The 26221-nt window shown below is 46.3% G+C and overlaps 1 protein-coding gene across 1 annotated transcript; it reads left to right on the top strand.

Annotated features, from left to right (window-relative positions):
* The first annotated feature begins 3818 nt into the window (after nt 1–3818).
* Nucleotides 3819–12536, top strand: DNAJB5 (DnaJ heat shock protein family (Hsp40) member B5). Its single transcript, XM_052644743.1, has 4 exons — nt 3819–4382; nt 6702–6946; nt 10368–10969; nt 11109–12536. The coding sequence occupies exons 1-4, from the start codon at nt 4201–4203 to the stop codon at nt 11340–11342; spliced, it is 1263 nt and encodes a 420-aa protein (XP_052500703.1). The 5' UTR covers nt 3819–4200; the 3' UTR covers nt 11343–12536.
* Nucleotides 12537–26221: the final 13685 nt, after the last annotated feature.

A 26221-nucleotide genomic window follows, 5' to 3' on the forward strand; every position in this document is an offset into this window, starting at 1 on the left:
GGCTAGAGCCCCTTTTCTCCTCAGAATGTGAATTTCTGTATTCTAGTTCCAGCTTCCTGTTAAAGCCCCCCACCAACCCTAGTACTGCCACATACAAATTATAGGAACAATTTTGGGACACAGGAGAGGTCCAAGAAACAGTCCTGTCACTGCATAAAGCCGGCAGCATGGGGGTAGTCTTCCTTTCCCCCAGGATTCTCTGTTTCTACTGGCAACAGTTCTGGCAGCCTCCCACACCCAGATCTTAGCAACCCTGGGAGCCCCTGGCAACTGCTGCCATGGTGACAAGACAGGGAACTGAGAACAGGCTGGGGGGAGCACTTCCTCTGGAGCCTTCAGGATATACGTGAGAGAGGTCTCCCCCTCCCATACACAGTCTGGGGGGGAACATGTGCTCCTGTCTAAACACCTCCTCACTGGCACCCACCCCCGCCCCTGCCCCCAGTTCCGGTTCTCTCAGGGTGAGGAAATGAGGGACATCTACGGTTGTGACGTCTCCAGAGGGAGAGAGGGTGAGTGGGGGTGTTTGGAACTGACAAGATCACAGATGCATGCATACAAAGGCAGACAGTGTCAGCGTACCAACAGCCATGAAGCCTTATTTCATCCACTTTTTGTCATGTAGACAGACACAGGCCTACACTTAATCATATATGTACAGTAACACAAAATCACATACCTACAATAAATAACATAGAATCAAGCACACTACCACACAAAAATAATTAAACAGATACACTTTCACTCATAAATCGCTTGATAAACACAACACTACAAATAATTTCCAGACTCCGACGTTTATAGATGCACTCACATATCCAGATGTCAGCGAACATACAGAATAAGTTACCTTTCCTGAGCATTAACTGCAGGCCAAGCTGTCAGCACTGCATGTGTCACCTCAATTAACCCTCACAGTAATCCTATGAAGTATGGCTGCTTTCTATCGCCATTTTACAAAAGAGGAAATTAGGCACTAATATGGTAAGCAGCCTCACAAGGTCAACAGTCTGCCCTCAGAGCCTACTTCCTCACACCCTTTGCCACACCCTGAGGCACCCCTGGTTCCTCTCACACACACCTGATACCCAGGACAATGGGTCACAGGACAGCAACTGCAAACTTGGCAAACAACAGAATCTGTGCCACCAATAACTGAAGGCACAGCTCTGCCCCCTTGAAGGTCTAAGCCTACACTTTAGCATTAGCTGGGACCAGGTAAAGGCCAGTGACTAAACTCTGCCTCCGTGTTGGCACAGGCAAGGCTGGAGGAGGCAAAATAGACAGAACTGGAAATAGGAAGAAGCAGAGCCTCCCACAGTCCAGGCCCCCATGAATTTGGAGGTGGAAGATTGAGTGCCCTTGGATACAAGGAGCCATTACCAGTCCTGAGCCCCCTCACCCTCCCTTTCCCACCTCCATGTCACACTATTTCATTTACTCACCACCCAACCTCCCCTCCCTTTCTCATGCCTTCTCACCCCATCTCTCTATCCCATCCCTTTGCTACTCAACCCATTTCCCCCCCTTCCTATCCCCTTTCCCTCATCCATCTCCCCTCCCTCCACTCCCTCACCCATCTTCCCCCTTCTCTCCCCACCCCCCACACCTATTCTCCCCTGCCTCTACTCCTATACTCCCTTACCCCATCTTCCCTCCCTCCTCTCCTTATCCCGCCCTCACCCTGCCTCCTCTTACCACACTTCCTTTCCTTCCTTCGCACCCCTTTATTCCTGGAATACCCATCATGATAACCAGAAAGCCAGATAGTAGAGAATAGGCAGACCTGCTCTTAGGACCCCTAGACTCCCCTCCTGTTCTGTTCTGTGTCCTAGATATTGATGCTCTCCAAGCTTCAGTTTCAAGCTCCATCTAGTTTGCATGACTTCATGGGTGTCCATACTCTGCCTCTGGGAAACCGCAAGGAAAGAGAAGTGACAGCTTCTGCTCTGGCCCTTTCTTTGTCCTCAAGGCCCCCAAGAACTCCTTCCCTCTCTTCACCCCTGGATTACCCCCTCTCCACCCCCGCTCCCTCTAGCACAGATGGGCCTGGGAGACAGTGACGTGGGCGCCAGGCACCGTGTCTGCTCAAGCGCCGGCTTCCGCTGGCAACCGCCTCCGCAGCCCTGCCTGCTCTGAACATCGGGGACACTGGGGCTGAGAATTAATGGGGGTGGGGATACTGAAACGGGAGATTATGAGGGTGTTAAGAAAGAAGATCATGTGGAACTGAGATGCAGGATTAAAAGGGGGACTAGGATAGGGGAGGTCATGGGAATAGATAAGGATTAAGAATAGAGTAAGGCAAAAGATCATGGGCGAAAGACAGGAGATCCTATGGGGCCAAGAAGGGAGGAAAGTCAAACGGGGCTTAGGGGAAGTAAGATGGGAACTCAAAGGGGAAGTAAGATGAAAGATTATAGGAAGAACTTTAATGGGTATCATGGGGGTTGCTGAGAAGGGGCTGCTCATGAGGGAACACGAATGAGGGAAACATACAGAGTAAAAAGGGGACTCAGAAAGGGAATTATGGAGGTGCTAACATTGTGGAGAACTACCAGGTTACAAAGGAAAGAGCCGAAGAGTACTATGCACATCTACCGTGTTCTATTTTGAGATTCAGTTGGGTCACATCAGGTCAACTCCGGGTCACGGTAAGGTAAAGCTAAATCAGGTCAGGGCTAGGTAAGTTCACGGTTCAATGGAAGACAGGTAAGCAAGAATGACCTTTTGACCCTGGTCCAGGGACTACACCTCCCAGGGTGCACTATTCTCTCCCCTACTCTCTTAAATGAAGAAAGGAAAGAATGCCCAGAGTCACCGCCAACTGGTAGGTGCAGTTTTCCTTTAAGGCTGCCTTTGACGTTGCAGGGGTTCCAGAAGGTTCTCCCGAGATTCGAGCAGCGGCCAGTACGTCCCACCTTCTCAAACCGGAGATTGGACTAAAATAGTTGTCCCCCAACTCGGGTCTAAGCCCCACTGACCAACCAATAAAATCAAAGGGCGCGAAGAGTTGCCGCCCTCTGTCCCTTTCACCAATGACATGACCAGATAGCGAAGAGGTGTGGTTGATTGATTCCAGAGTGCACCAATCAGACTCATACCAATCACTGCCCGGAATGTGTGCGCGTGTGGCCGGGTGACAGGGGCGGAGGAAGGGACGGCTACCACAGAGCCACTCGTTGAAAGCTGTCCAATTACAACAGAAGCTGAGCTGAGTGACGGGCAGACCGCGCAATGGGCAGTACGGAGGCGGAGCTGTGGGGGCGGGTTCCCGGGCCGGCCGTCTGCCGCCGGCGGGCGGGCGACTCCTGTCCCTAGTGGAGGCGGCGGAGCCAGAGCCGGGGGAGGGGGCAGCGGCTGTCTGACGGACCGCGGCGGCGCCCGCAGCTCCTCACCGGTGAGGACGCCGAGCCAGGACTCGAGGGTCCCGGGGGTGGGGATGGGGGCGTCGCGAAGCCAGGGGTCCTAATGTCGGGGGGAGCGGGGATCGGGACACTGAGGGCCCATCGACTCTTCCGCCGCGGGGGTGTGGGGACGCGGAGTCTGCAAGGTGCTTGATGTCCGCGACCCTCTTACAGGGGGCAGCCAGCGTCTGAGCCGGGGGAGGGTCGGGCCGGGTCGCATTGGGTTCTGCGGAGGCGTTTCTGAGCCAGCCGAGTGAGCCAGCGCCGGTGACATCACCGACCACCCTCCTCCGCCGGAGCCCCCTCCCCTCTCCTCCCCTCCTCTTCTCGCCGCGCCTTTTGTCCCAGCCGAGCTCTGTCCCGCCCCACCCCGCCCATCTGCGAGGGAGGAGACTCCCCGTCAGTGACTTCATTGAGTAGATTCTTGGGGATTGGGGTCTGCTCCTCCCCAGGAGAGGCGAGAACACATTGCCTCTAAGGCCCTCACAGACAATCACACCTGTCACAGGTACACACGCTGCCACTCACAAGCACTCGCTCTTCGCACTGCCAGCCTTACTGTCACACTGCCATACAGCCATTCACAATCAGCCAGACCTCGCTGCACCTGAGAGCAGGTGCTCGCTGGACCCTACCCCTTCACTCTCCACACCTGGGGATCAGGTCCAGCTCCTGCTGCACCGGACAAGGCTTGCTGGGCAAGTGCCCGAGACCCTGAGGAGGTGGCTTCCAGAGCTTCAGCTTTCCAAGCGGGCTCCGGTGGAGCGATCCGAGGTGAGGGGCTGGGCTGGGCATGTTTAAGCGCACAGTGCTCTCCTGCCCATCCCCAGCAGCACCCCCACTACAGGCCCGAGGAGCTTTCCGGAGCTTCCCACACTTCTGGGGAGAAGACTTCTTAGCCAGCTTGATGTTTAAAATTCAGCTGGAGCCCTTAAAACTTCGAGCGTGGACGCTGAATGGGTTTGTAAAGTTTCGGTAAGTCCCTCTGGAGAAGGGCACTCACCCATACCAAGTGAAATTCTTCATGTCATATCCCCCTCCATTGCCTATCTGCTTCCTCCATCTCATCTCATCCCCAACTACATATAAGAATCCCCCTCCATCCCACTCTTACATTTGAATGAACTGCACCCCTTGTCATTCATCTCCTATACCAAACCATTCGGGCATCCATCTTCCACAAATACCTCCTCTAGTATTTCAACTCTTTACATCCCATTGGTAACCCATTTGCCACCTCAGACATTTCCATTTGTCATCCTTCATCCCCCTCCCTCAGTACTTCATTTTCTGTATCAATCATTCCCCTTTCCTGGATGAGTCCCCCTTGCTATTTCTCATTTTTCATTCCTGCCTGTACATTAACATTCTCTCCATCCAAGGCAGTGCCACGCCATGGGATTCCTTTGTCATTCCAACATGTGGCTCATGGGTATGGGAGGGAGGGAAGGAGGGAGGAAAGAAAAAAGGCAATTCCTGAAAGAGCTTGCCCTATGTCTGTGGAGGCAAGACAATTATAGGTCTAGAACAGCAAGCAGGTGGTTGCCAGGGAGGAAACTGGCCATACGAAGAGGTAATGCAGGGTCATCGAGGGGAGGGTGAGAGCAGTACCAAGCCATTCCCCTCACTCTCAGCCTAAAAGGTGCTATAGTTCTCTGGGGGCACCCTCTTGGTGTGATACGGTTCCTTCCCAGTTTCAGGGGAAAGAAAGTGTGGGCTGAGGCAGAGATGGTGGCAGACCACCCCCAGCTCCCTCTCAGACAGCTCTTACTGCTGCTTCCGAAAATGGCTGCCCTCCCCCAGATGCTCTTTCTTTTCTGCCTCCCCCAACTGCAGCCTCCCCCCACCAGGCATGACATGCTGGTAGGGAGAAGGGGGAGTACCCGCCTTACTGGAGCATTCTCTTCATCAGAGTGAGATGACTCCCAGAACCATGAGTCAACCCAGCCACCTGTAACAGGCCCTGTGGAAGCAGGAGTTAGGGCTCTTGTCCTTGTGCACCTGAGGCCTTGAGGCCTCCCCTTACCCATTATAACCCTTACTCCTGCCAGAAAACTCTGTATACCTCTCTGAAGCAATCAGAGGCAGAAAAGCAGGCCTCAGCTGTGGCTGCCAGCCCAGGACATTGCTAGAAAGACTCTGGGCTTTGGCAGGGGTTGGCCAAGTCTTGGGTCAGAGAATGGCTTCTGGCCATTCCCCCAGATAGCTCTAGCTACAGGAAAATGCCCTTCCTTCATATCCACCACAGAGACATCGATGGAGGGAGATTAGAGTGAAAGAATTAGAGTCCTGTGTTTCTCCCTCATATAAATAACAAATGCCCTTGCACCCAGCATGCAAGGGACTATTAAAGGAGTGTGGGCCTGGCACTGGGCCAGATCCTAAACCATGGGGCAGGTGAGAGAGAAGAACAGGTAGAAAAGGTATTGAGGAAATGTTGGTTAGTGCCCAACAGTCTCCTAAAAACTAAGGTTAAAAAGACCCTACCCTAGGATGCTTTTGTTCACTAACACTGATGCTTAGGCAGCACAGATATGTCTTCAAACACAGTTTTGTGTGTAGACACTGGGAAATGAGTAAAGCAAACTGTTGCCCTGGTTAGGAGGGCAGTGTCACCCCCCTGCTAATGAGGGAGTTAGAAACAGCAGTTTCCAAGGCTGTTAGTCATCCTCTGATCTGAGTCACACGTGAGGCTTAGCATAGTTTGGGGAGTGGGGGTAGGAAGACCTGGGGTCTCCAATGGCAGAGAGGAATTCAGGCACCCACACCTGACTCAGCCTGGCTGGCCAAGGCATCTGGCTGAAGACCCAGGCCCATCCCCAGTCCTGGGCCACTGCCCCAGCTGCCCTTAGCCTGGGCACCATGCCTGAGGCATGGCGTAGGAGACCACGATGCTCAGGTGACCTCACCCAGTATGCTGATTTTGGCCAGCTCCTGTATGTGGATCTGTCAGTCCATGGTACCACCGCACTCAGCTGGGCTCGTGGGGGTCCTCAGTCTGGCCCAAGGACCTAGGCCTTAGAATAGCCCCAAGACTTGGGCCACAGCCCCCAGCTTCCTGTTGGGAAAACCCAGGAACTAAAGAAAGAATCACAGAATCCTAGAATGTCAGAGCTGGAAGAGATCTTCTAGTCCAAACCTTTCGTCATACTGATGGAGAGACAGAGGCCCACAGAACAGGCATGACCTGCTGAAAGTTACACAGTGAGTCATTTAGGAACTTCAGGATCATCAGGAATAGGACTGGGGTAGAAGGGAACAGTGGCGTCAAGGATCAGCCCTGGTTTCTTTCAGAAACAAGGAGACCAGTGCCGGTCCAGTGGCTGTAATGGGAAAGGATTACTACAAGATTCTTGGGATCCCGTCTGGAGCCAATGAGGATGAGATCAAGAAAGCCTATCGGAAGATGGCCTTGAAGTACCATCCAGATAAGAACAAAGAACCCAATGCTGAGGAGAAGTTTAAGGAGATTGCAGAGGCTTATGATGTGCTGAGTGACCCTAAGAAACGGGGCCTGTATGACCAGTATGGGGAGGAAGGTAAGAGGGCAGTGCCCCAGCCTGATACTGGATGTCTGTCCTTGTTGGGGGTCCTGGGTGACCTAGTTCTCAAAGCAGGGAACTAGAGACTGAGAAAAGGGTGAGAGGCACAAATGTTCCCCGCACTGACATCCAGAGGAAAAAAGAGACCATCCACTCCCCAGTCTCAGCTCTCCATCCCTCTCCCTGCCTTTCTCTGCCCCTCTCCCTCCTCAGGTTCAGGCCTTAGAGAAGCTAGAGCCAGAGGCCTTCCCCTCCCTTCTTTCCCTCCCAGCCTTATTAGTCCTGCCTGAAGTCCCTGCTGCTTCATTGGCTGATGGGGAAGGTTAGGAAAGGGAGTGTGTGGCTCTCTGAGGACAGAGCATTTACAATCATCAGCATAAAAGTTTGGCCCTTAAGCAGCCAGGGAATTAACCACTGGAACTCTGAGCTAGAGATGGTTGTCCCCTTCCCTGCCCCATTCCTGCCCACTTCAGGCCAGCAGAACAGAGTTAGAGTTTTGACTCCCTGAGGAAGTGGCAGGGATCCAAGAGTGGAACGGGAACTGCTGCTGGCAACTTGCCCCCTCCCTGAGGTAGCTGGTGGCCACGCACAGGGTGGCAGGAAAGGTCCAAATAAAGCCTCTGAGAGGGCGGCTCCTCCCAGCACATCCCACGGGCATGATGTAGCTACTAATTCTGGGCCTGCCCCTCAGGGCCGCCTGCCACCCGCCAGCCACAAGCACCTGTCAGGCTATATTAAGAGACATTGTCACAGCTGAGGACTCTCCTTTACGGGAGGAACTGCCCTTCCTCCCCAGTGGCATCCACCTTTCTTCCACTTTCTCCTCAGTCTCCCCATTCTAGTCTCAAAATTAGATGGGCTAATGATATGTACTGTACCTGACACAGAGTAGGTACTCAAAAGAATGTTCTTTTCCTCTCCCCAGCCCTTGCTTTGTGTTGCATGACCCAATCCTCTGTACACCCTAGTCCTCCCAACCCTCTCTTCTTATTCTCCATGCCAAAGTTCCTCCATTATTCCCTCCTCACCTATTAGACTTGCCAATTCCCAGATTTACCAGGCAGTTGCTGAAATCCTCAGTATTCTTTCAGCTAAGAAATGTTTCTCTCTGGGGTAGAGAGATGGGAGGGGTAGTGGTGGGGAAGAGGAAAGCAGTGCAGACACCATGCCACCATGTGACCTGTCTAGGAATTGCATTCATTCCTCTGCTTGGCCTCATCTTGATTAGGAAAAAGGTGGAGATCAGCCCTGGGATTTCTTTGGAAGGAATGATGCTAAAGCTGAAACTCCAGTACTTTGGGCACCTCATGCGAAGAGTTGACTCATTGGAAAAGACTGATGCTAGGAGGGATTGGGGGCAGGAGGAGAAAGGGACGACAGAGGATGAGATGGCTGGATGGCATCACTGACTCGATGGACGTGAGTCTGAGTGAACTCCGGGAGTTGGTGATGGACAGGGAGGCCTGGCGTGCTGCAATTCATGGGGTCGCAAAGAGTCGGACACAACTGAGCGACTGATCTGAACTGAACTGAGGAGCTGGATTATTGTCCAAGTGTTTTGTGACCCAGTGGATTATAGCCAGCCAGGCTCCTCTGTCCATGGGACTCGGCAGGCAAGAATACTGGAGTGGGTTGCCATTTGCTTCTCCAGGGTATCTTCCCAACCCAGGGATTGAACTCCTGCATTGCAGGCAGATTCTTTACCATTGAATCATCAGAGAAGCTGGTAGACTTCTTTCTGCAAGACCAAACCTAAGTGAAGGGCAAAGCTTGGGCCCTAGGTCCAGACACTGGTTCTAACACAGATCTACACCCCAGGAGGGCTCCTGGGGATACAGAACAACCTTAAGGAGACATCCAGGGCCTGGGAAGGAAGAAGCAGCCTTGGAAATGCGGGTTGTATTTCTGTCTGCCCTGACCCCTCCCCAGGAGGCAGCCAGAACAGTTATGAATATAGACTCTGTGCACCTTGGCTGGGGACGAGTTGTTCCCAGCTTGAAAAGGGGGTAGAAGTGGTACAGCAGGAATCCTTGCAGAGAAATTACCCCCTCCTGTCATCATCAGACCAATTTCTCTCACTGAGCTCTGCCAAGCTTCTTGAGTTCACCTGACAATCAGACCCCCAATAGAAGGAAAGAACAGACTTTGAGTCTTAGGAAGGAGGAGAGGCAGCTGTTACAAGTCACTGAATTGCTTGCCTCTTGGCCTCTTCAATGAAACCCAAATCTCCTCTTGTAGGCCCAGGAAATAAGAGGCTAATTCAGGCTCAGGCTTCCAAGGTGCACTGAGAGGGGACTTCCTCCTTGATGATACCCCTACCTTATTTGGGACAAGTCACTTACTAGCTCCCTGGATGGTCAAATTCTTTGTGACTGCCTCTTGCCCTGTCTTTGGAGATAAGTAAATCTGGGAGCCAGGTATGACTTGTGATATGACCCCAGCCAATAAACATCGAGATAAAGGCCCCAAAGAGAAGAGTCCCTTCCCCTAGCCTGGGCCCCAGCCCTGAGTCTGTATACCCTAGATCATCCCATCACCATCACCACCATGCCCCATGAAGACTGCCTCCAGGAATCTGAGCCCCTGAGATAGAACCTGACTCCAGAGAGAGTCGCTGGGGTCGCCACTGCAATGTTCCAGTTCATTCATGCATTTTGGTTGCTCTGACATAAGGTTTCTCCCCATAAGGTATGGGGAGAAAGTTTGGTGTTGTGCACTCCAGGGTGTTGCACAGTCTACACTTGTCCCTTGTGTGAATGGTACCCCTTGGAGCTGTGCAACACTGTGAGCCCTGAATGTGGGAACGAAGCATTTTAAAACTTTTTGTAGAAAAATAACTCTTCTCCAGGCTAATGATCTTTCCTACTTTTGAGGGCCCTCCTGATTTCCCATTTGGGTGGGAGTCAGACAAAGAGGAAACTGCTTGAAGTAGACTGAGAGGGGACTTCCTCCTTGATGATACCGCTACCTTATTTGGGACAAGTCACTTACTAGCTCCCTGGATGGTCAAATTCTTTGTGACTGCCTCTTGCCCTGTCTTTGGAGATAAGAAAATCTGGGAGCCAGGTATGACTTGTAATATGACCCCAGGCCAGCCATTCAAGGCTTAGTGAGACATCTTTGGGTCACAGGTAGATGGAAGAGATTATAGCGCTAGAGGCTGCATCCTACAAGTCTTCTGGTCTTAGCTTTTCAGCCTCTTTGACCCTCAAGATGTGCCTTATTATTATTAAGCATATAAAAAAGTAGAAATTAATCTTGCCAGAGATTTTTCTTACTGTATTAGGCCAGCCCTTTCTGTGGGAGTTAAAGGTTGCTTCTTTCTCTAGGCTGATGAACTGGGAGCTAGAGAGCAAGGGGAGGTGACTAGGGTGGGGCGGAGACCAGCCGCACTGCCCCTAACTTCTTCTCCCTCCAGGCCTGAAGACTGGCGGCGGTTCCTCAGGTGGCTCCAGCGGCTCCTTTCACTACACCTTCCATGGAGACCCCCATGCCACCTTTGCCTCCTTCTTTGGAGGCTCCAACCCCTTCGATATCTTCTTTGCCAGCAGTCGCTCGGCTCGTCCCTTCAGTGGCTTTGACCCAGATGACATGGATGTGGATGAAGATGATGACCCATTTGGCGCCTTTGGCCGTTTTGGCTTCAATGGGCTGAGTAGGGGTCCAAGGCGAGCCCCAGAACCATTATACCCTCGGCGCAAGGTTCAGGACCCACCTGTGGTGCATGAGTTGAGGGTGTCCCTGGAGGAAATCTACCACGGCTCCACTAAACGCATGAAGATCACAAGGCGGCGCCTCAACCCTGATGGGCGAACTGTGCGCACCGAGGACAAGATCCTGCATATTGTCATCAAGCGTGGCTGGAAGGAAGGCACCAAGATCACCTTCCCCAAAGAGGGCGATGCCACACCTGACAACATCCCTGCCGACATCGTCTTTGTGCTCAAAGACAAGCCCCACGCACACTTCCGCCGAGACGGTACCAACGTGCTCTACAGTGCCCTGATCAGCCTCAAGGAGGTGGGGCCTGGATCAGATCATGTTTTTACTGGGAAGCGGGTGGGAGTGATGGAAATTTTTTTCTTCCCCACTTTTACTTTTCTTCCCTTCCAGTCACTCTACCCTACATTCTCCTCATTCTCTGTCTAATTTTCCCTAGGCGCTGTGCGGCTGCACCGTGAACATTCCCACCATTGATGGCCGAGTGATCCCTTTGCCCTGCAATGATGTCATCAAGCCAGGCACCGTGAAGAGACTCCGTGGGGAGGGCCTTCCCTTCCCCAAGGTGCCCACCCAGCGGGGAGATCTCATTGTCGAGTTCAAAGTTCGGTTCCCAGATAGATTAACACCACAGACACGGCAGATCCTTAAGCAGCACCTACCTTGTTCCTAGGCTCTGCCCTAGCCAACCCAGAGTCTACCACAGCAATACCCCCCACACTCACCCCATCCATTGTGCACCCAACTTGATGTCCACTGGACACTGGCAACGTTTTCTAAAGTGCAAAAAAAAAAAAAAAAAAAAAGCCACTGGTTTTCAGGGGAAATGTTCCTATCCCTGACCCCTTTCAAAGCTGGGCTGCCCTGGGGGAATGGGAGGGAGGTGGGGATAGCTAGCCCAGGCCAGGGGTCAATTTTCATGTCACAACCTTTGAATCCAGTTCCCACTCCAGTGGCTGGAGAATGACCTGAGTGCTACTTGAAGATATAGAGATTCCTTGTCCACACCTGTAAATAGCATGTCCTCCTTCCCCTCTCAGCTTTGCTAATACCTCTCCTTTCCCTTCCCTTCAGCTTCCTCCTGTTGAGGGAGGAAGAGGATAAAATGGGCACTGCTTTCCCACCCCAGCCCCACCCTCAAGTCCACAGTGTCCAAGGTTATCACACACCTATTCATGCACACAAAACATACACCTAGAGCTGTGTGTGCCTCTCCAGGGTTGAGATGGGAAGGGAAGGTCTGTAGCCCATGAACCGGGCCATTGAGCACGAGACACTTTTCATTTGGGGCAGGGAAGTGAATGGGACCCTCAGCCTTCTTGACAGCTACCCTGCCCAGACCCTGCAGAGCTGGAAGTTCTGTCCTCCCTGCGGCTCCCAGGAATGTGCAAGGGCAGAGGAAGGGGAGGGGGCCTGCTGTATTAAGGCTAAGAGGTGGAGGGCACGGTCTGTCTTCCAACCTTCATCAGGAAGGGAAAGGGCTTTGGGGTCAGGTGGCAGCTATTCCCCACCAAGAGATTCAGGGTCACAGGTTTCTCCCCACACCTCTGAACTCAGGGCCTAGCCACCCCTAAACTTCCAAATCCCATTTTTGTGATATATGAAGCTACTTATTTCTTACCCTTCATGGAGGCTGCGTGGGGAATTTCTAGCCCTTTGATGCCTGTGTGACCCCATCCCACTCCCACAACTGTATAAAGGTCAAATAGTGAAGGAGCTAGGGTAAGACTGCTTCAGCCAGGTTCTGGGATGGGGTTTTTAGGTTTTCTCACTTTGACAAGCCCTTGAATGTTTTTATAGTAGTTTTTTTGTATTTTTTTGTAATGACAGTATTATGAAAAAAAAATAAAGTATTTTAAAAATATGGCATCTGAGTAAGAACAGTGAAGCTGTGATGGGGTTGGATGTTCACTGTCGGCCTCCCTCCTGAGCCTTGCTCACCTCTGTGAAGCCCAAGTAGGCCCTCAATATAAGGTAAAGCTGACTCTTTCCTTCCTTCCTCTAAGCCCAGATTCCCAGAATTTGCAAAATGTGGACCCAAAACTCAGCAAAGACAGAAGATATCACTCAGCTATCAGAAGAAACAAAGATTTGAAAAGAATAAATATCCTGCATTATAAGAAATAGAAACTATCCTCCACAAAGGATGTGCTAGCCAGAGAACAAGGATCAGGCCCACGATGACCATGCCCTTCTGAACTTCAGTATCCCAATGCCATGAAGACAACTCTGTCTTCACCTGAGCCTGGGCTCCACACAGAGTCTGACAAAGTGTAGGCTTTTAATAGGGACCTTCCTGCCCTTGCTTTTTATCCTGGGACAACACCTATGAGAAAAGCTCATTCTTTTATACGAGGTATTTTTGGTGAAGACTATTCCTTCCAGTGCAGAAACTGAGGGGCTTCTGTTTACAAAACATCTGCTAATATCCCATCCTGGGCAGGCAGATCCTTAATCCCATATCCCCTACTTAATGCTTTCCTATTCAGGTCTCCTAGTGTTGTCCGTCTCTTCACCCAGGGCTAAATTCTTATTCTAGCTCTTTCCTGAAGCATTGGGATCCAGGTCTCCTGAGACAGACTGCTCTCTCCCACCTCCCTGTGGACATGGAGGATCTGGGATCTCAGAAACTGTCATGTCCCCACTGAGTACTCTCTGGGGATAAACTATGACACCTTAAAAGCCAGGCTATCTGAGGTCAGGGGCACTTAAATGAGAAAGCCCTGAAGCTGGCCTTACAGCTCTGCCTACAACCTGAGCTTTGCCATTCTTGGAAGTTACATGAGGGATTTGTGGTCATTCTTAGATCATCACTATTTTGGCCTATCAACACTGAGGACTGTGAAAGCCTATGATCATCTGAGATTTGTCTGTTAGTTGCCTTGAGGCCACATCAGTGCCAGAGACTCAGATCCTACAGGCCCAGACCCACTAGTCTTAAACATGGAATTCTTTCAAAGGTGGTGTTTTAGTTAATTCCAAATATTATTTATAGGAAATTCTCTAAGAAAAATGGAAACTGAAATATAAGGCTGGGTACCCAGGCCATACGGAAAAAGTTAAATCCCACAAATTTTCAATCTGCTTCTGTAGCAGGTATTATTTCAGTTGGAGTGAGAGACTGTGCCTTATACTGGGTCAGAAAGGTTACTCCAAAGGCCTTAGTCTGGGGTGGAGAAGAAGGTTGTAAGAGTGGGAGCAAGGACTGAAGGTAGGCATTATGTAGGGGGCTGGAAATGAAACAGGATTCAGGACTGGGGAACCAGTGGGGAATATTTAGCCTGCATTTAAACTAGAGGGGGATAGAGGAGCAGGTATTAGAAATTCCACTGAATAAAACAAAAGGGGACCCCAATGGGGAGCAACCACCAGAAACCAGGACAGCAGCTACAAGGGATTCACTGTGTAGAGAGGAGAAACCCTAGAAAAGCTGGCTCCATTTATGCTGCCAAAGGTCCTCCCAGGTTTGAGGATGTAAAGGAGCTGCTGAAGACTACACAGTTGATTAGGTTTGTCATCAGTGTTCCATAGAAGTTGGGAGTGGGTGTCCTGTGTGTCAGCAAGTGACTCTAAAATAGTCCTAGAAGGGGACTTCCCTGGTGGTACAGTGGATAGGAACCTGTCTGCCAATGCCAGGGACATGGGTTTGATCCATGGTCCAGGAAGATTCCACATGCCACAGAGCAACAAGCCCTGTGTGCCACAATTATTGTGCCTGTGCTCTAGAGCCCAGGAGCGGCAAATACTGAGACCACGTGCCACAACTACTGAAGACCCCATTCTGTAATTACTGAAGCTGACACACCCTAGAGCCCTCATGCCACAACTACTGAGCCAGCATGCTGCAGTCACTGAAGCCCATGTGCCTAGAACCTGTGTCCCACAACAAGAGATACCACTGCAATGAGAAGGCCATGCACTGCAACAAAGAGTAGCCCCAGCTTGCTGCAAATAGAGAAAACCCATAAGCAGCAACATAGACCCAATACAACAAAAATAAATAAATAAAAATAGTCCCAGAAAGATAAGCAAAGACTGGGAGATCTGAATTGGTGAAAGAAAAATCAGCAATTCTGAAGATAAGTCAATTGAGATTATCCAATGTGAGGAACAGAAAGAAAAAGAAATGAAGAAAAAGCAACGGAGCCTAGAAGACCTGTGGGACAACATCAACTATACAACATACAAAGAGTGGAAGTCCCAGAAAGAGAGGAGAGAGAGAAAGGGAGAGAAATGATATCCAAAAAAATAATGGCCTAAACTTTCCAAGTTAAATGAAATACTAGTCTATACATTCAAGAAGCTTAACAAGTTCTAGGAATGATAAACACAAAGAGGTCCACATTTAGACACACTAAACTGTCAGAATATATGACAGACAATCTTGAAAAAGGCAAGAGAAAAGTGACTCATCATGTATAAGGGATAAGATTAACAGCTGATTTCTCATCAGAGCTATGAAGGCCAGAAGGCATTGGATGACATACTCATAGTTCTGAAAGAAAAATTCTATAATCAAATCACCAAAAATATCCACAAAAATGGGAGAAAAATTAAGACCAGATAAGCAAAACCCAAAAATCCATTGCTAGCAAATCTTCTCTACAACAAATACTAGTGGAGTCTTTTAGGGTATATATATGTATATATATGTGTGTGTGTGTGTGTGTATCCTATTATTAGGAGATCCTCAATTCAGTTCAGTCGCTCAGTTGTGTCCAACTCCTTGCGACCCCATGAATCACAGCATGCCAGGCCTCCCTGTCCATCACCAACTCCCAGAGTTTACCCAAACTCATGTCCATCGAGTTGGTGATGTCATCCAGCCATCTCATCCTCTGTCGTCCCCTTCTCCTCCTGCCCTCAATCCCTCCCAGCATCAGGGTCTTTTCCAATGAGTCAACTCTTCGCATGAGGTGGCCAAAGTACTGGAGTTTCAGCTTCAGCATTGGAAGGACTGCCTTCCAATGAACACCCAGGACAGATCCTTTAGGATGGACTGGTAGGAGATCCTAGACTCCTACTAATATGATCCTGATCCTAGATTTTATATATATATATATGATGCATATATATATATATATATATATATATATATATATATGTGATGCATGCAAGCAAGCTAAGTCACTTCAGTCATGTCCAACTCTTTGTGATCCTATGGACTGGAGCCTACCATGCTCCTCCATCCATGGGATTCTCCAGGCAAGAGTACTGGAGTGGGTTGCCATGCCTTCCTCTAGGGGATCTTCCCAACCCAAAGACTGAACACACGTCCCTTATGTCTCCCACATTGGCAGGCAGGTTCTTTACCACTAGGACCATCTGGGAAACACAAAGGAAGATCCCCTAGAGGAGGACATGGCAACCTAGTCCATTTATTCAACAACTCATTCCTGCCTAGAAAATCCCATGGCCAGAGGAGCTTGGCAGGCTCCTATCCATGGGGTCACAAAAAGTTAGACATGACTGAAGCGACTTAGCACACACACATATGCAATATATATATATACATATATATATAGAGAGAGAGGGAGAGACAGAGAGAGAGACAGAGACAGAGAGAGACAGAGAGACAGAGACAGAGAGTCAACATAAGAAAATCAATCAATGTAAAACATCATATTGATAAAACACACAGGGAAAAAAAAAACACATGATCATCTCAGATGAATTTTTATGCCAGAAACTCAGAAATAAGGAATAGCAGGAAAATTCCCCAACATGACAATGAATATTTAAAAAAAAAAGCTCAGTCGTGTCCGAGCATTAAAATAACCCATAAGCAACGGGTTATTTTAAAAAACCCATAGCTAGGGACTTCCCTGATGGTCCAGTGGTGAGAACTTCATATTTCCAATGCAGGGGGTGCAAATTTGATCCTTAGTAAGGGAAGTAAGATCCCACATGCTGCACAGTACTGCCAAAATAATAAATAAATATAAAATAATATTTTAAAACTCACAGCTAGCATCATACTCTGTAGTGAAAGACTGAAAGCATTTCCCCTATGATCAGGAACAAAACAAAGATGTTCACTTTCACAACTGTCATTCAACATTACATTGGAAGTTCGCCCTGATAAGAAAAAGAAATAGAAGTCATTCAAATTGAAAAGGAAAGGTGAAACTATTTTCCCTTCACAGATGACATGATCTTATGTATAGAAGATCTCAAAGAATCCACAAGAAAGCTAGTAGAGCTGTAAATGAATTCAGGAAAGTTGTAGGGTACAAGATTAACACCAAAAAATCAATTGTGTTTCTCTATACACCACAAATAAATATTTTTTCCAAAAAGGAAATTAGCAAGCAATTCCATTTTTAATAGCATATACAGTATCAAATACTTAGGAATAAATCTAACCAAGGAGGTTAATAAAGTATTTGTTGAAAACTACACAACAACGGCTGAAAGAAATTAAAGAACTATATAAACAATCCTGTGTCCATGGATCAGAAGACTTAATATTGTTAAGATGTCAGTATTGCCCAAAGTGATCTACAGATTCAGCATAATCTCTATTAAAATTCCAACTACCTTTCTCATAGAAATGGAAAGACCATTCTTAAAACCATATGGATTTTTGAAGAGTCTCAAGTAGCCAAAACAGTCTTGAAAAAGAAGAACGAAGTTGGAGAACTCACACTTCTTAATTTCAAAACTTATCACAAAACTATTGTAATTAAAAGAGTATAGGGCATCTCTGGTGAAAAAGAGAAAGTGTTAGTTGTTCAGTCATGACCAACTCTTTCCATTCCCATTGACTATAGCCTGCCAGGCTCCTCTGTTCATGGAATTATCCAGACAAGAATACTGGGATGGGTAGCCATGCCCTTCTCCAGGGGATCTTCTCGACCCAGGGCTCAAACCCAGGTTTCCTGCATTGCAGGCAGATTCTTCACCATCTGATTCTCAAATAACCAAAACAATCTTGAAAAAGAAGAATAAAGTTGGAGGACTCATAATTTCTGACTTCAAGACTTACCACAAAACTACATTAATTAAAATAGTATGGGGTTCCCAGGTGGCTCAGTGGTAAAGAATTTCCCTGCCAATGCAGGAGACACAGGTTTGCTACCTGATCTGGGAATATCCCACATGTTGCAACTAAGCCCAAGTGTCATGACTATCAAGTCTGTGCTCTAGAGCTCAGGACCTGCAACTACTGACCCACAAGCTGCAACAACAGAAGTCACCGTGCTGCAATTAGAGAGTAGCCCTTGCTCTCTGCAGCTAGAGAAAGCCTGAGCAGCCAAAAATAAACAGTAAAATAAATTTTTAAATAAAAAAAATTTTAAAACCACAATGAGATACCACTTCTACCAAATAATAGGATGACTATAATAAAACTTAAAAAAAAAAAAGAAAATAAGAAATGTTTACAAGGATATGGAAAAATTGGAAACCTTGTGCATTACTGATGGGAATGTAATAGTGCAGCCACTGAGGAAAACAGTTTGGTAGTTTCTTAAAAAGTTAAAGGTGGGGACTTCCCTGGCGGTTCAGTGACTAAGACTCCATTCTCCCAATGCAGGGGGTCTCGGTTCGATCCCTGGTCAGGGAACTAGATCCCACATGCTGCAACTAAGACTCAGTGCAGTCAAATAAATAAATAAAAATAAATATTTTTTAAAAGTTAAAGTTGGAACTACCATATGACACAGCAATTTTATTCCTAGGTATATATCCAAAAGAATTAAAAGCAGGAACTTGAACATATATTTGTACACCAAAGTTCATAGCAGCATTATTCACAATAGCCAAAAGTTGCAAACAACCCAAGTGTTCATCAACAGATGAATGAATAAACAAAATATAGTATATACACACACAATGGAATATAAGTCAACCAAAAGAAAAATGAAAATTTTCATATATGCTATAACATGGGTGAATCCTTAAAACATGTGAAATTAACTAGACACAGAAGGGCAAATATTATATGAATCTACTTATAAGAGGTACCTAGAGTAGGCAAATTCACAGGGATAGATAGTAGAATAAAAGCTACGAGAAGCTAGGGTTCTAAGAGGGCTAAGAGAGTTATTATTTAATGGGTACATAGTTTATATTGAGGAAGATGAAAAAGTTTTAGGAGTAGATGGTAGTGATCATTATACAGCACTGTGAGTGTATCTAATTCCTGAATCTGAATTGTACACTTAAAAATGGTTAAAATGAGAAATACCATGTTATGTGTATTTTATTATAATAAAAACAATGAAGTCTACATTTAAAACTAATACAATGTTGGACTTCCCTGGTGGTCCAGTGGTTAAGACTCTGCACTCCCAATGTAGCAAGCACAGGTTTGATCCCTGGTTGGTGAACACTACACAGAACAGCAAAATAAATAAACTAGTACAATATTCTGTGTCAATTATATCTCGATAAAAATTAACTAATTGACTTAAAAGAAACAACAACATTAAACATCAAACAACAATGGATCAAAGACCTAAATGTAAGAATTAAAACCATAAAACTCTTAGAAAAACTCACAGGAGTAAATCTTCATAATTTTGGATTTGGCAATGGATTCTTAGATATGACAACAAATTTTTGAGCAACCAAAGGAAAAATAGAAAAATCGGACTTCAACAAAATTAAAAACTTTTGTGCTTCCAAGGACACTATCAAGAGAGGGAACAGATAACTCATAGAATGGGATAACGTATTTGCAAATCATATATTTATAAGGGTTTAGTATTCAGAATACATAACATGCTCTTAAATTAACAACAAAAAGACAATCTACCCAATTTTAAAATAGGCAAAAGACTTGAATAGAAGTTTTGCCAACCTATAACATATTTATGTAGCCAACAAACACATGAGAAGTGTCAACATCATTGGTCAAGAGGAAATTCTTGTACATTGCTGGGAAATGCCAATGTTTTGGTGGAATATCATTCAGCCATAAAAAAGAAATGAAGTAGTAGTACATGCTACAACAAGGATTAATTTTCAAAATCTTATGTTATGTCAAAGAAGCTAGACACAAAATTTCAGTTATATATCCCACTTATATGAAATATGTAGGACAGGCACATCCAGAGAGATTGAAAGTATATTAGTGATTGCCAGGGGCTGGGAGAAGGGAGGAATGAGCAGTATGTCAATGATATAACTCTTGTTGAGATGAAGAATTTGTTTTGGAATTAGTGGTGGTGATTGCACAACCTTGAGAATATTAAAAAAAAACCTATGAATTGTACACTTCTTAGGATGAATTCTATGCTATGGGAATGATATCTCGATTTTTAGAAATAATATTTTAAAAAATGAATAAGAGAGATTCATGTGTAAGAGGTTAATATCCTGAGTCAGGAGTCAGGTGAGGTAAAATAGTCCAGACACAAAGTCTAGCTAGAAAATAGGACCTGAGTGTGCTCTGAAGGAAGAGGAGAAAAGGCAAATGTTAGAGGTGGAAGATAATCCAGTAAGAAAGTAGGAATCAGTGGCAAAAAGTTCTGGTGGCCAAAAGGTGGTGAGAGTAATGAAAAGAGAGTCTCAATCTTGAGAGTTTGAGGGGAAATAGGGTCTAGTAGCAGAGATCCTGGAACAAAGATAAAAGTTAGGGGTGGAGTGAAAGAACATTAAGTGAATAAAAAGGCAAGGAGGGTACCCAGTGGCCTGGAAAGCTCCACAGGAGGAAGAGATAAAGTTTCAGAGGATGAGAAAAATCGATCGGCAAAAATATGGGGCAAATTTCAGAGTGACTTCTAATGACAGATGTGAATTATAAGGGTGATGTAGGCCTGAGGTGATGTAGCCCAACATCGCAGTTGTAGCCCTTCCTTAAAGGAAGGGAGACAATGAACTAAGATGGGTACAGTGTGGGAAGATGGGTTTCTGTAGGTCCTCAGGCTGACGGAGGGAGAGGGGCTCTTAATTGGTTTTCAAAAGGGTCTGGTGAGAGAGGGGATGCCAGAGAAGGGGAGAGAAATTGGCTCAGGCAGAGAACCAGGGGATATAGCCAAAAAGACACAGAAGACACAGCAGTTTCCCAACCTACTTAAGCATCAGAAGATCAGCTTCCACCGTCACCCTATCATGATCCTCTCAGCAGGGCTTTTGCTACAAACTGCTCTCATCAAGTTTTCCCAGATGGCTGCAGAAGACAGGATGCACAAACTGAATGGGGATTTATTCCTCAAGGAGGGGTTTCTCCCACATTCCCTTCCCTATAGGATTACCTTCTCATGTCAACCCTGGCTGCATGGGGGCCCTGCAACCACAAAAGACCATGCTAGGAAGAAGGGAACAGAAGAGATTCATCAATACCTGCTTTCCCAAAGAGCAAGCAGGTCTCATGTCACATGCACACTTTATGGCAAATTCTCCTAGGTAACCGGGAGACTTGGTCAAATGTAGTGAAGGTAGAAGCAAAGGATCTTATAGGAGGCTCAGCAAAACTGTTCTCTGGGGGAGGCTCTTGGGAGACTAGACTCCAAGAGCCCCAAGCATTAGTACACAAGGTCAAAGAATGACAACAGTAGACAGGCTCAAGTATGGAAGAGTGTTTTGTACTTTATCCCATCCTCATAACCACACTGTGAGGGATGAAGATAAAGTGTAACTCAAGGAGGAATCTGAGCCTTCAGTTCAGTTCAGCCGCTCAGTCGTGTCCGACTCTTTGCGACCCCATGAATTGCAGCACGCCAGGCCTCCCTGTCCATCACCAACACCCGGAGTTCACTCAAATTCATGTCCATCGAGTTGGTGATGCCATCCAGCCATCTCATCCTCTGTCATCCCCTTCTCCTCCTGCCCCCAGTCCCTCCCAGCATCAGGGTCTTTTCCAGTGAGTCAACTCTTCACATGAGGTGGCTAAAGTACTGGAGTTCCCAGCTTCAGCATCAGTCCTTCCAATGAACACCCAGGACTAATCTCCTTTAGAATGGACTGGTTGGATCTCCTTGCAGTCCAAGGGACTCTCAAGAGTCTTCTCCAACACCACAGTTCAAAAGCATCAATTCTTCAGTGCTCAGCTTTCTTCACAGTCCAACTCTCACATCCATAGATGACCACTGGAAAAACCACAGCCTTGACTAGATGGACATTTGTTGGCAAAGTAGTATCTCTGCTTTTCAATATGCTTTCTAGGTTGGTCATAACTTTCCTTCCAAAGAGTAAGCGTCTTTTAATTTCATGGCTGCAATCACCATCTGCAGTGATTTTGGAGCCCAAAAAAATAAAGTCTGACTCTAAGCCTTAGGAAAGTTAAAACAGTTTGTCCCAAATCAGGACCCAAAAGGCCTGCCTATAGATATCCATTCCACTGTGTCTCACACTGCCACCTGGTGGACAAGACCCACTGGCCAGCTCCACCATTCTTCCACTTCCAGGACGGACCTAGCAGGGAACCAACCAAGTGTGCTTGGTTCTAACTCCTTCCCATGACTCTCTCTGAGGAGAGCTTGTTTTCTAAACGGGTTGAGCTCTAGCAGCTGACATCCTTAGAGACTGTGGATGTGGACCTGGGTCATGAAAAGGAGAGATTAAGGTTAACCCTTGAGTGCTATGCACTGAACAGTCAGAACCTTACCTACCAAATGTTCCCTCTTTGCTCCTCTTCCTTTTGTAATGATGCTGAAAAACAAAAAGGAATGAGGGGCTTGGACTCAATTCTTATTCTCCTCTCTCTAGGCAAGTTGCAGACATTTATTATATATGAACAATATGATTTTCTACATTGAATTAGTGAAATTCTGAGTTCTTATCCAGAAATCATTTTTTAAATGATTAAAGTATTTTCTATTGTTTTTTCCTTTGAAAAATCTCAAACAAATGTTTTTTGTATGTGATCCTCAGTTGATTTTTTAGTTAGTAGTCCTTAATGATGGAGAAGGAAATGGCAACTCACTCCAGTATTCTTGCCTGGAAAATTCCATGGACAGAGCAGCCTGGTGAGCTACAGTCCATGGGGTCACAAAGACGTTGCCACGACTGAATACATCACTACAATCCTTAATGAAAAGGGTAAATAATCTCAGATCAACAAGGGCATGAATATTTCCATTCGATAGGATTTTACCCCCTGATAGAACTTAGACTCTAGCATCTCAGCACTGCTCTCCAGATCAGCTCAATCACAAAGGAAACATGTGAACCAGAGATATCTGAGAAGGTGTGTGATGAATGTGTGTTGAAAGACTATTCTCCTATAAGTATCCTGAACTATCTTCATAATTTAATCCTGTGTTATCACATACAGTAGCTGCTAGCCACAATGGCTGAAGCACTTTGAAATGTGGCTAGTCTGAACTAAGATGTGCTGTAAGTGTAAAATATACACTGGATTTTAAATACAGTACCAAATAAGGATGAAAGATGTCTCAGTAATAATTTTTTCTTATTGCTTACATGTTGAAATAACTGTTGAAAGGAAATTTCTGATCAAATTTGCTATTTTTTTTGCAGATTTTTTGATGTGGACCATTTTTTAAAGTCTACTGAATTTTTACAATATTGCTTCTGTTTTATGTTTTGTTTTTTTGGCCCTGAGGCCCGACATGGGAAATTAGATCTCCTACCAGGGATTGAATTTGCACCCCTTGCACTCGAAGGTAAAGTCTTAACCGCTGGAACACCTGGGAAGTCCCTCAAATTTGCTCTTAATGCCTCTTAATATTTGCTCAAATGTCTCTTAATATTGTCAATTGAAAATTTTGTATGTGACCACCAGCTTTTTCATTTTTCTCTGCTGTACAGCATTTTTTAATGCTTATTACTCAGAAACACTCTTTCACAACAGACCTTTGCAGCACTGGTGATGACCCTCATTGAACCTTGGGTCGCACTATGTAGTCAACTGTTAGGATTCATTTAAAAGTGAATTTCCTCTACACAATATAAAGGAAACCATTTATCAAAGGCAATTTCAGTGCACATTATTACACACAATATTATGGGGACAATAATGGCATAATGACTATTAACATGTCAAAGAATACACAAATAATTGTGTTTGTTGTTAAAAACTTGAGATTTTTATATAAATACTTCAAAATATTTATGAAAAATAGATCATGTCCTATAAAAAAGAAAAAAAAAAGATGTGAACAATGGAAAAAATAGCCAAAAGAACATATAGTTGTTACCTCTGATAAGCAAAGCTTGAGGTAGAAGAAGCTGGGGGAAAAAAAGAATCTCTCCCCACCCCCCGCCACCTTGGCCACTCTGCTTGGCTTGTGGGATTTTAGATACCCAACCAGGGACTGAACCAGAGCCCAGCAATGAAAGCATCAGGTCATAACCACTGGACCACCAGGGAATTCCCAAGCCTGCTTTTTGTTAAAAGAAATTACTATCTGACTTTTAAAACAATATGCATACATCACTTTGATTTAAAAAAACAACTAATTTTAAATCCAGGAATCAAACCCAGGTCTCCTGCACTGCAGGCAGATTCTTCACCATCTGAGCCACAAGAACACAGATACTAGTTCAGTTCAGTAGCTCAGTCATGTCCGACTCTTTGCGACCCCATGAATTGCAGCACGCCAGGCCTTCCTGACCATCACAAACTCCCAGAGTTCACTTAAACTCACATCCATCGAGTCAGTGATGCCATCCAGCCATCTCATCCTCTGTCATCCCCTTCTCCTGCCCTCAATCCCTCCCAGCATCAGAGTCTTTTCCAATGAGTCAACTCTTCTCATGAGGTGGCCAAGGTAATGGAGTTTCAGCTTTAGCATCATTCCTTCCAAAGAACACCCAGGACTGATCTCCTTTAGAATGGACTGGTTGGATCTCCTTGCAGTCCAAGGGACTCTCAAGAGTCTTCTCCAACACCACAGTTCAAAAGCATCAATTCTTCGGCACTCAGGTTTCTTCATAGTCCAACTCTCACATCCATACATGACCACTTGGAAAAACCATAGCCTTGACTAGACGGACCTTAGTCGGCAAAGTAATGTCTCTGCTTTTGAATATGCTATCTAGGTTGGTCAGAACTTTCCTTCCAAAGAGTAAGCGTCTTTTAATTTCATGGCTGCAGTCACCATCTGCAGTGATTTTGGAGCCCCAAAAAATAAAGTCTGACACTGTTTCTACTGTTTTCCCATCTATTTCCCATGAAGTGATGGGACCGGATGCCATGATCTTCATTTTCTGAATGTTGAGCTTTAAGCCAACTTATTCACTCTCCTCTTTCACTTTCATCAAGAGAATTTTTAGTGCCTTCTTCACTTTCTGCCATAAGGGTGGTGTCATCTGCAAATCTGAGGTTATTGATATTTCTCCCGGCAATCTGGATTCCAGCTTGTGCTTCTTCCAGTCCAGCGTTTCTCATGATGTACTCTGCATATAAGTTAAATAAGCAGGGTGACAATATACAGCCTTGACATACTCCTTTTCCTATTTGGAACCAGTCTGTTGTTCCATGTCCAGTTCTAACTGTTGCTTCCTGACCTGCATATAGGTTTCTCAAGAGGCAGATCAGGTGATTTGGTATTCCCATCTGTTGAATAATTTTCCACAGTTTATTGTGATCCACACAGTCAAAGGCTTTGGCATAGTCAATAAAGCAGGAACAGATGTCTTTCTGGAACTCTCTTGCTTTTTTCATGATCCAGTGGATATTGACAATTTGATCTCTGGTTCCTCTGCCTTTTCTAAAACCAGCTTGAACATCTGGAAGTTCATGGTTCACGTATTGCTGAAGCCTGGCTTGGAAGGTTGCGCTAAAAACATGTCCAACCCACAAATCTAAAGCTTTGTTGATTATCAGCCCAAAAGAAGAATAGTGTTCAGAACTGACAAAGTATGGGGAGCTGAATCTGAGACCTGCACATAAAACCAGGCAATCAAAAGGGCTATATATTGAACATGTGAACAAATCTGCCTGTTGGAAACCAGAGCCAATTTTAAAAAACCAATCTGTCTCTGGTGACACTAAGAATGTGAAACCAAGCAGGACCCTATGTGGCTCCTGGGCAAGGAAGTTTTTCTGTTTCCCATTTCCTGTTTGTAGGAAATAGGCTTCAGCCTCCTTGACCTCCCCTGAGTTCCAAAGGGCAGGTTCAAACAGTTGCTAATCAGGGAAGGGAAGGGATGCAGAGAACAGGGAGGAGCAGTAAAGAAACAATAGTGCAGCCTCCAGACAGGATCCAGGTTTTGCCTCAAGGGATACACATATAACTGTTTTTGAGCTCTTCTGCAAAACTAATGACCTGTGTGTGCTCAGTCATGTCCAACTCTTTTCGACCCCATGGTCTGTAGCCTGCAAGGCTCTTCTGTCCATGGGATGTTCCAGGCAAGAATACTGGAGTGGGTTGCCATTTCCTACTCCAGGGGATCTTCCCGATCCAGGGATTGAACCTGCATTTCCTGTGTCTCTTGCATTGGCAGGCGGATTCTTCACCACTGCTCCACCTGTGGAAGATGATAACTACCAGATGAAGCATTTTCATTCCAGAGAAGTCAGTTTGATAACCTCCAGAATCACAGAAGCTCATCAGGAGAACACCAAAAACCAGATTAAAGGAATGCAGGTCCTGCACACACCCTGATCCTTTTCAACAACCCACCCTTGAATCATTG

This window comes from Budorcas taxicolor, chromosome 8, assembly GCF_023091745.1.
Source record: "Budorcas taxicolor isolate Tak-1 chromosome 8, Takin1.1, whole genome shotgun sequence".
Taxonomy (NCBI): Eukaryota; Metazoa; Chordata; class Mammalia; order Artiodactyla; family Bovidae; genus Budorcas; species Budorcas taxicolor.

Coding starts and splice junctions, on each gene's coding strand:
- DNAJB5 (XM_052644743.1), top strand. CDS start 4,201: ATGTTTAAGCGCACAGTGCTCTCCTGCCCATCCCCAGCAGCACCCCCA. Junction 4,383..6,701: donor AATGGGTTTGTAAAGTTTCG/GTAAGTCCCTCT, acceptor GGTTTCTTTCAG/AAACAAGGAGACCAGTGCCG. Junction 10,970..11,108: donor CCCTGATCAGCCTCAAGGAG/GTGGGGCCTGGA, acceptor AATTTTCCCTAG/GCGCTGTGCGGCTGCACCGT.